At 35.0% G+C, this 11293-nt stretch overlaps 1 protein-coding gene across 1 annotated transcript; it reads left to right on the top strand.

Moving 5' to 3' along the window:
- Positions 1–1943: 1943 nt before the first annotated feature.
- LOC104466110 (vitamin D 25-hydroxylase) lies at positions 1944–7365 on the top strand (the record flags this gene model as incomplete). Its single annotated transcript, XM_010079439.1, has 4 exons — positions 1944–2137; positions 2430–3062; positions 5798–6127; positions 7190–7365. Coding segments are annotated over 4 exons (1333 nt in total), but the record flags the coding sequence as incomplete, so codon positions are not given.
- Positions 7366–11293: the final 3928 nt, after the last annotated feature.

Genomic DNA, 11293 nt, shown 5'->3' with positions numbered 1-11293 from the left:
AGAAGTTGGTGAAGGACCAAGTTTTGTGTCCAACAAACAATGGTTTGTCTAGAAAATCATGTCCTTCAAACTGCTAGAAGTATTTAAATATAACACCCCTTACGAACAAGTAAAATTGTTGCTAGAACTTAAGTCTGTCAAAAGATTTCTCCAGATCATTTATGAAACCTACAGCTGAGACAGAATAGTCACAGGCTTGTCATGAATGAGAAGCAAAATGCACGAATTAAAAGCATGCTAAATGGCAGAAACAAAAGGATAGGTTTATCTTTTGTTTCATTTACTTGGGTAATAGAAAAAAGTAAATATGTTTCAAGCAAAATACTAGGACAAATAGAATGGAAAATGGGTCAAACAAACTAAGCTTTGTACGTGCCTGGAATGCTGGATGTAGTTCCAGTCACCTGCTGTCAGAAAGGATCCTGCAGAATTTGAGGGAATTTGAAGATGGCAGATCAGGATTTGGGGGCTCTGGAAAAATACAATTAATTTTTTTTTAAATTATGTATGACATAGAAAGAAAGATAAGCTATGATCAAAGTGTACAAAACTCAGAAATGGTTTGTGGAAATGCATCATGAGTGTTTTCTTGTCACATGAAAATGAAGAGCCATTGTAACAGTGAAAATATCAAGTTTGCTAAAACAAAACAGGCACAGAATCATAGAATCATTTAGATTGGAAAAGATCCTTAAGACCATCAAGTCCAACTGTTAACACTACCAAGTCCACCACTAAACCATGTCCTAGGGTGCCACACCTACACATCTTTTAAATACTTCCAGAAATGGTGACTCGGCCACTTCCCTGGGCAGCCTCTTCCAGTGCTTGACATCCCAGTTGTCACAGAACATGTAATTAGACTAGCATTATTTAATATTGTGGAGGCCAACAGCTCTGAGATGAAGGAAAAACTAGAGATTTGTGTTGGTAAAAATACAAATTTATAATTTGTATTATGTATGGAAAGGGATATAGGCTTTCAGTCTTCAGTTTAGCCTCAGTTTTAATTTTTAAAACTTGGGTTAAGATTTTAATTTTGTTTATCCTGAATGGGCCTTCTGCAGGATGTATTGCATCTTTCTGCAAAGCGTCTAGTGCTGACCACTTCTGGAAACAGGAGCTGGGACTAGCTGGGCTATGCTATCATTTGTTGGCTGTCATCTTGGCTCTCGCTTCTACCATCTGATGGTTCTTTGGGAGCCTGTGCACAGTAAGCTGGTGTCCAGTTTCAGAGATAGAAAGAACTGGGTGCAGCTTGGTTGTTGTCACAACTGACACCACTTCGGTGTCTGCCATTACTGAGTGACATGTTGGAAGTCTTCATGATATGAACTTGTAGCTTCAGTCACAGTGCCCTTAACCACATGAAGGTACTGGAATTTACCTCTACGAAGGCAGGGAGGAGGAGCAGATATGGTAGTAAAGCTTTCTTCCCCGCTGTGGAAGCAGTCTCAGTAAATTAGGAAAGTAGACAATATATGTACTTAATTTTTAGTTCTTATATAAACACTGTACCTTATATCTAATAATATCTAGTGATGTTGTATACTTATGTCTATGCTTATATACGCTTATACTAATATCTACTTATATCTACTAATATTAAGGGACAGTACATTTTTTCTGAAAAATATGCATTGTTATACGAAATTCACATATTTTAGTGACTGCATGAAAGCATGCCCAGTCTTTACTTTGGAGAGCTGGTCACTTCAGGTGCACAGCAAAGCACAGAATGCAGTGTGGGCTCATTTACTCTATGTTTTGACAGAGTAAATCAGCTCTCAACAGACTGTACGGTGTAATGCCACAGTTGTATCACCTCTGATTACTTGTATGCTCTACTGAAGTTATTCAAGTCTGTATTTTGCATTGATGTTTAGTGTTGTTTCACTTTTTCATTCCTTGTTTTTATTTGTTTTCATTATTTGTTTTTTAAGATTTGATCGTAATAGCATTTTACAATTTTTATTCTTTTTTTTTCCCCCAAAGATCTTCAGTCTCGATCTTGGAGGTATATCTGCTATTGTACTGAATGGCTATGACGCAGTAAAAGAATGCCTTGTTCATCAAAGTGAAATTTTTGCAGATAGACCATCTCTTCCCTTATTTAAGAAGCTGACAAACATGGGAGGTAAGCGCTAATGTCTGTAGTATAAAAATGTACTTTTTGTCCAATAGATGGGTTTGTGATGACATGAAACATTTGCTTTAGTTGTTTTCTATACTTTATCTCCTTTCATAAAATACTTGATGCTTCTTTAAAGATGTTATTTGGAGAGGATTGTCACTCTTGGACTATGTTCCATAGCAAGATGCGTGTAATTTTTTTGTTTTGTTTTTTGTCTCGTTAATTAATTTTATTATCTATCTTATGGGGGAAAATAAAGCGTTGCATAAAATACTGTGTCAAAATATTTTTTCAGGCTTACTGAACAGTAAATATGGCAGAGGATGGACAGAACATCGCAAATTAGCTGTAAATACCTTTCGAATTTTTGGATATGGTCAAAGGTCCTTTGAACACAAAATTTCAGAAGAATCTATGTTTTTTCTTGATGCCATTGATACATACAAAGGCAGACCATTTGATCTTAAGCACTTGATAACAAATGCTGTTTCAAACATTACTAATTTGATAATTTTTGGAGAACGTTTTACATACGAAGATACTGAATTTCAGCACATGATTGAGATTTTTAGTGAAAATATTGAATTAGCTGCTAGTGCTTCTGTATTTTTATATAATGCTTTTCCTTGGATTGGTATCTTGCCATTTGGGAAACACCAGCAGCTGTTTAAAAATGCAGCTGAAGTCTATGACTTTCTTCATGAGCTTATTGAACGTGTCTCTGAAAATAGGAAGCCTCAGTCACCTCGACATTTTGTAGATGCATATCTAGATGAGATGGATTGCAATGAAAATGATCCAGAATCTACATATTCAAGAGAAAATTTAATTTTCTCTGTCGGAGAACTCATCATAGCTGGGACAGAAACCACAACAAATGTTTTAAGATGGGCAGTATTATTTATGGCTCTTTATCCAAACATTCAAGGTAAGAACTTTGACATTTTGAGGAACTGATATACTTTCCTATTGCAAATATAAAATGCTTTTCCAAAGTGGTGCAGTAATCCATAGTCGTAACCAAAAGGGAAGGTTTGTTTATATTATTCTGTTATATCGTTTACCAAATATACTGTGGACAGATGTGAAAAGCTAATTTTACATGCAGATGAAGAGGATATCAAAAGTCAAGTATGACGATAAAATTTTAACATGTGATTTTGTGAGTACATTTATATGAAGCTTTAATATTTTTTATAAAGTTTTTCTAATATATTTTAGTGTTGTGACGCATAATATTGGTTGGTAGATGTACTAATCTGTATAGTTAATAAATAATAACCAAATGCAATTAAATTAAATTAAACTATGTAAAAAGTGAAAACATCAGCAAAAATGTAAATCAGGTTGTGGTTAACACCTTAGGTACAATTTTTTTTATCCCTAAGTGCCTCAATTGACAGTAGATTTACATATTACAGACATGTATATTTATACTTTTGGAAGAACAAAAATAACATTTAAAAATAAAAGGATATGTTGCAGTTATTCTGAAGTAAGACAGCAATAGTCTGAATGTCAGCGTAGACATTTTGTGTAGAAGTTTGGATTTTAGAAGTGAACAGTTGCCTTTCTTGTTTCACTGCCTCCACTTTGCTATCAAAACCTTAGCAGCGCGTAGTTCAACTAGGGACTTTCAGCATTGGGAGGAAGAACAGCCTAGGAAAGTTACTTTTGATACTTCGACCAAAGAATATTGCTCTGACATCAATTTGACCATCATAATTTCAGAATGGGGATAACAACACTACCCATAGCTGTCAGGCTCTTGAGATCTGAAGTTCTGCATAGGAACCAGATATCTTTATGTATGAAAGCTTAAATTGTCTTATGGTAGTAGGTGCATGACTCTACACCTTCATATTTTCTCAGCTAGAATAATTTTTAATTTAAATTGGGTGGGCAAAAAGCAATTATCACTTCAAAATTAGAGGTCAAATTTTATATTTATGTTTAAGGTAAATACCGCTTTACTTGAAAAAAAAGAAAATTTAAATATGATGATAATGTCGGTCAAGACCTGACATGCTACAAACAGTGAAAATAAGTCAGATTAAATAAAGAAGTTGATTGCCAAAGCTCTTTTGTTGCTGCTATTATTATTTTAAGTCCCATATTCATTTAGCTGGTTAAAATATCTGGCTAAGCAAGCAGAACCAAAGTTCACTCAACGTCTCCTGAGTGCCATAACCTATTCTTACATATTTTCTTATTTTCATTTACTTAACTACTTTAGTTAGTTGATTAATTCATTGAACTTGAGGAAACTGATTAAAGTTTAAAAATTGGGAAAACTTTCTTCTATGTTAGGATTAAAAGCCAGACCTAACAGGATTTGACTTGTTAATTTTAAAAACTTTGAGGGACATACTTAATAGAAATAATTTAGCTTCATCTCACTAAGTATAGCTAATATTTTTTTGTGGGAAAAATTAGAATCTGATTCTATAGGTACTTGAGTTTTAAGATGCATATATACATAGTCCTTACTTTATTTAAAATATAAGTGCTATAATTAGCCAATAGGACATATTTATGCTTTACATTATATAAAAAGCCCAAATGCAAAAAGGGCCACTTAAATCAAAGTTTCTGATTGGTCTGTCCTGGCTCACAAACAATATTCATATCTTATCTGACCAAGGTACTGTTTTTTAGCAAAGATCAAGAAAACTCTGTAGTTTTGTGTCTTCTATGCACTGGTTGATTTTGTAGAGATCCACTCAAACAATCTTCTGACCTCAGATCTTGCGATATAACAAGTTTCTGAATTTGGATTCAAAATCAGTTCATCTGGATAAAAATTAAAATTACTACTACCTTTCATTTATTTAGAATTTCTCTGTCCAAGGATTACAATATACACCGATACACCACATCACAGAATGTACTTTCGCTCAGGTGCTTTTCACCTTTTTATTTTTATGTGAACCATTGTCACTTCAGGTTGAAAAATGGTGATTCTGTAAAGTTTTTCTGGCATTGTTCATTATTGGTTCCACGTGAACTGTAAAAGTCCAACTTTGTTTTAGTTAGGAGCTGTTGGCAGTTTCAACAAAGAAAGTGTATCAGGAAAAAGAAGAAGCAGTTTGAATGCCATTGAAGTAATTTAACCTGTCAAATTTAAAAGTAGCTTTAAAAAAAAGTACTTGAATTTGTTCTTTTTCAGTTAAATTCAGACTCCTGTCCCTCTTAACTCACACTGTATTGTATCAGATATTTTCAGTTTAAGAGGGAATAATTTTACACTATGACAATTCTAAAGAATCATAGCAGAATGAGACAAGGGAAAGTTGAAGTGGCTAATTTCAGTTTTACCTGTGTTCACTCAAGTATTTAATATACTTTATCTTTGCATTCTTTTGCTTGTTTCTTTAGTTTTGAAGAGCTCTAGAAATAAAAATATACACAAGTATATTAAAACACGATTTTACTGAGAATAATTACTTTTGCAATGAAGATTACTGGTATATATTCTAGTAATAATTCCTACTAGCAGGATAAGGAATATAGAATCTAAATTTGAAAGCTTATAAGCTGCTATATTTTATATAAGATTTTTCATCTTTCAGTATCTATTTAGAAGTATATATTTTATAGCTTAAATTAAAAAATAAAGGCTATCACATCATAAATATCAGTTTTTATTCCTGTTCCTAACAGGGCAAGTTCAAAAAGAAATTGATTCAGTCATTGGACCAAACAAAATGCCCTCCTTAGAAGAGAAATGCAAAATGCCGTACACTGACGCTGTTCTACATGAAGTTCTAAGATTCTGTAACGTAGCTCCACTAGGTATTTTTCACGCGACTTCCAAAGATACCGTTGTGCGTGGTTACTCTATTCCTGAAGGCACTACAGTCATTACAAACCTGTACTCCGTTCATTTTGATGAAAAATACTGGAGCAACCCAGAAGTGTTTTTTCCTGAGAGATTTTTGGACAGCAGTGGGCAGTTTGTCAAGAAAGAGGCATTTATTCCTTTTTCTCTGGGTAAGAGTGATTCCTTCTACTGTTCCTTTTCATAAATCTAGAAATGTATAACATATAAGTGAAGGCAATAAATCAGGAATGGACAGAATGATATAAAATATCTACTGTTCTGATGAAACAGGTATTTTAAAGATATTCAATATAATGAACTCTGGACATAACATTTTAGCATAATGTCTTTTGTATAGATAAGCTTGTTATATAAACTAAGAAAAAAGACAGCACAATATCTTCTTACTTGAGGAGTCTATACATTTTATATCATTGCAGCATATGTGTTGTTCATATTTCACAATTAACAGCAATTTTCTGCTAAAGTCATCACATGCAGGTGATCTACACAACCAGCTTTCAAATTTCAGCACCAGAAAGTGCAGATTTTATCCAAAGCTGGCTTGAGGGCCAGCATGTAGCACTGCATTCTGACCTGAGAAAATATTCTGGCAGTTCTAAATCATTATGATGCCTATAAGAGGGGATAATTTACTTTACATATCAACTTAAGAATTAGATGTTCTGTATAAGCTAACTGCCAGGGCTACCTCCACAGTCCACAAAGACGTGGCCTTGTGTAGAGGGTGACTTGGTTTACTTATCTGGGATACTCAAAAAAATAGAAGGAGACAAGGCAAGACAATTCCCTTGCATCAGATGCACAAATCTAGATTTCTGCTTACCAAGTTCTAATAATTGCCAGGTAATAACGATTGGCAGTAGATGTAATTAACAAAATAGTTGGGGACAAAGGCTGAAATTCAAAGTATCATTTTTTTTAAAATGTCATCTGTCTAGATTGACACTTCAAGACAAGATAAAGTAGCTAATAGTTTATCTAAATAAATTTGACAGAATTAGTTACAATGGCATTTGTGTACTGAGAGGGACAAATTATCTAATTCTGTTTCTTGCCATAAATTATCACATATCCTCTCTTACAGAATAATACCACCAAGTTCATACAGCTTCTCTTAGAACACATAAATTACCATTCTTACTCATAATAAGAGTGAAAATGTAATTTAACACATTTGAAGTCTTTTCAAAACCTTCTTTTCAATCCAGGAAGAAGACATTGTCTTGGAGAACAGCTAGCTCGAATGGAGATGTTTTTATTTTTCACTTCATTACTACAACGATTTCACCTGTCTTTTCCTCACGGCGTGATTCCAGATCTCAAACCGAGATTAGGCATGACATTACAACCACAGCCATACCTCATCTGTGCAGAAAGACGGTGAAGAGAATAGTCTAGATTGTCAGGTGGAGCACAATGCTCCAAGGTGCAGCTGAGAATCCACTTGGCCTTCTATTTCTGAATGTGTTTGTGTCAGAAGAACAAAAGTTTAAAGGACTTGCAGATAAATTCTGACTGTCTGTGCACAAGTTAATAGTTTCTTTTTATTTGGTCTGTTTGTGCACAAGTTAATAGTTTCTTTTTATTTGGTTTTCACAAAAAAAAAACACCTCAACCAAAAACATGAAGCACATCCTGTGTTTAAAGTTGATGTTTTCACTCCAGAAGTCTGTTTTGAATCTAACTTCTGATTCAGCTTTTAAATACTTAATTATTTAGCAAGCCATTTTACTTTGAGAGGATATTTTTACAAGCATGGAGAATATGGCTTAAAATGTTTATACTTGGATTCACCTGTGGAAATCTCATTTACATTATTCCAGCTATGCTGTTCTTTTATAATTCTCCATTAAATTTACATAGCTTAAAAAGGTTTTAAAGGTATCTATTTAAATTTCTGTAACTCAGAATAAACTATCTTTTCCAGCCTTGACAAACAAATTGTCTTTTAAAGCATTTTAATCCTTCTTTCTCCTTACCCTATATTCCCAGTTGGTCATAATTTTCTAGTCAATCAGATAACTGTGTGAATTCACTTTTAAGATCTTTTATGGCTCGCTTCTCATTTCTGCAACGTGTTCAACTACTGCCATACTCCTGACAATTACAGCAATCTTTTTTTGTCAGCTTATTGCATTTCCAGACACGTCCTCATTGCCTCCCAACACAAAGCATTATGTAATGATTAATCTCTGCCTAAATAGTCAGGAAAAAAGTGTTTGTGTTACCAGAGTCACATGCAACGAGGCAAGAAGATAACCTGCCCATGAGTCTGACCAGAGAAGAGACCTTTTTGGGAGGGGGAGTGGAATAGGGTGGGGAGAGAGAGGTTTTAAGTAGATTTTAAGCACAAATTTTAGGGATAACAGCTACTCTTGACTTCTGCCAGGCTCATTTTTTATTCTTGACAGCTATTGCTTTATGGTTATTGGTAGACAAAGATTTATGCATGGAGGCCCTACAGGAGAACCTGACAGTCTAAATATGCTATTTTCAGTCCCCGACATGTGGGGAGGAGAGGGGCCTCAAAATAGGGTTCAGAACAAAACACACACTGAGCAAACAGCTATTTAAGGACAGGGCTGAATATTAGACCTTGCTCTTCATACAGCTTATGCTTCAACTGGGAGCTGCAGGAAAGTTCAAGGGCAGGAATTGGTGGTTTTCTGCTGACCTGATGTTTTCAGCTTATACTGAACAGAAACACTTCCTTTCTTTTGAAATAGCAAAAGAGAAGGATACAACAGAGCTAATGTCAGTCCACTTATATAATAGCCTATTGACTTAAGACGCAGCAGGTCCAAATTAAATTACTTACTCTGTCTGAGGGTAGTCAGGCTCACGTGTCCCACAGAGAGCATCTCAAAGATATGTTCTTCATGTTCCTGGTGCTCTGAAGAGGGTGGGCAGGCTACTCCTCTTGCTGAATAACTGCCTTTCTGTAGAGAAGATTTAAGATTCAAAAATGAGAGGAAGGAGGTAAGCCTGATTGCTGTGCATTGTGCACACCATGACAGCTCTGAATAAACAAATCCTAAGATACTGGCAAACAGTGGGGCTTAGGAATCAAGACTGAGGCTTTTCTGGATACTTCCACAGGTCGATGTTGGGTGCTTGTGAAATGCTTAAGTAAAAATTCTAGAATCTACTCAATTTAGGTGTCTTCAGTATGAAGCAATACCGAACAGAAGAGTTCTGTGCTGCAGTTCTGGACTCATGGTAACTCTTTCTATATCCCAACCTGTGCTCTTAGATCAGACAGCCAGAGTTTTGTTAGTGTCTAGGCTTGCCTTCTGGATTGAAAGAACTCTAGGACATCCTTTGATTAAAATGGGATCAAAATAATCCTAATTGAAGTGGAAAGAGGATTAAAAAAAAAAAAAAAAATCAAGAACCAGTTCTTGCATAGGCTATGCTCAAAATGCAGCTGGCCAGTGATAATTTCCTTTTGCTGAGATATTTTGAAATCTAACTCCTGGATAGTCTTGAATCCCTTTAATGAGAACCATCTTGATTATATGTCATTCTGGTTTCTAAATCAAAATGCCTTATAAAAGCCTCAGAATATCAATCCAAACTTTTACCATTATCTGCCAACTTATGGTCTCATTCAAGCAATCAAATATATATGACAAACTGTCTTTTCTATAAATCTCTATCAGTATTAGTTATATTTACGTGTTTCATTCTGTATCAACTTTTTCATTATTTTCCCTCTAACTTAGAATTATCCTAATGATCCCACTTAATAATTTGAAATACTGACATAATAATAGGTTTTTTCCAGTCATCTGGAATTTCTCCCTTGTATCAAGATTGATTAGTAATGAACATCAGTAGCCAGCCAGATGTTCAGAATTTCCTGGTGAGAGTTTTCTACAGCTGAAATATCTAGCATAGCTGGCTGCTGTTTAACATTGTTTTGGGATTAAAGGTTGGTATATTAACCAGTATTATCTTTTTCTGTTGTAGAATTTAAGGATGAAAAAAGACATTAAGTAATGTGTCAAGGTAAGATCATTGCCATTTGCAGAAGTTTTTCCTATCTGGCTTTAAGTGTCCTAAAGTTTTGGATTAGAACAATGTGTCCAGATACTGATGGAAAGATTTCTTGACATTTAAGCTGTAGCCTCTCTTTTTCTGTATATTAATGCCATTTATTGCACTCTTGGTTTCACCATTTTCCAAAGTTTTATTCCCTCCAGTATTTATAGTCTTCTCATTTTTGTCTTTTTCAGAGATAGCTCTTTGAATTAATGATGAGAGTTTAGAACTGGAAGCAGTTTCCACATACAGGTGCATCACAATCACAAGAAGAAACTTTAATGTATCTTCTCTGTAACTCTGCTGCCATTCCCAAAGACAGTGAAGGACTTTTTGTTGTAAACATAGCTAAAAATGCGTATTCAGTTTGCCTTTGCTGCTCTCAATCCCCGTACAGTTTTGAAGAATTATTTTTTCTAGTTTGTCCAGGAAAAAAATCCACATAGCTTTTTTCCTTTCCTGTGAGATTATTGCAATGTTCTTTGCACTATTTTTTGGTCTTGTTTAGTATTTGTAATTGCAGACTAGATTCAGCAGTCTTTCCTAAGGAATAGGAATTTTATGATTAAGACTTGCTTTTATATTCTTTACTTAATTATTTTAATTTCTCCTTGGGCAGAAACTAGTTGTCTTTTCTGAGTATAATCACAGAAATTCTTCTAATTGGAGGAGAATATAGTCAGCTCACCATGGTATTAGTTTACTACATCCCATTCAAAGGTCTCTCCACAGCCAACTACAGTGTAATACCAGTAGGAAGATATGAGATGCTGTATGTTTCTCCTACATCTGTCTTCTCCCTCTCAGCTCTGCTTTTGTATACTTGCCTTAAACCAGAAACTCGAGAAGAGGTTCTGTGCCTTTGCTCTTTCATGCCATTCCTGTACCATGAGAATGGTACAAACCAATATAACGAAGTAACAGTAACAAAGTAATGTGTTACAGACTGGTCCAAACCTCCAGGGTTACTCAGCATGCCAAGGACAAACTAGGCGACTTTGCATGAAGATGCTTAAGGTGAGTTAATTTCTTTGTACATCATGTTCAACAAGGATTGTTGAAGCAAGCAGTCTAAGGAGGATATTAAATCAGCTCCTAGTAGTGTCCAAGGTGAGATATTTGGGTTAGCTTTAGAGATGTACAGGCTTTTGCAGAACTGCACAGATCAGACTGCAAGGGAAGAGCAGCCTAATTGGTACCAGCTGTATAACAGCCATCACACTAATGCAGTTTCTCTGCTTACTAACCCAACCTACCCTTAACAACCC

Source organism: Pterocles gutturalis, unplaced genomic scaffold, assembly GCF_000699245.1.
Source record: "Pterocles gutturalis isolate BGI_N339 unplaced genomic scaffold, ASM69924v1 scaffold5074, whole genome shotgun sequence".
Taxonomy (NCBI): Eukaryota; Metazoa; Chordata; class Aves; order Pterocliformes; family Pteroclidae; genus Pterocles; species Pterocles gutturalis.
This window is presented reverse-complemented; position numbering and strand designations above follow the sequence as displayed.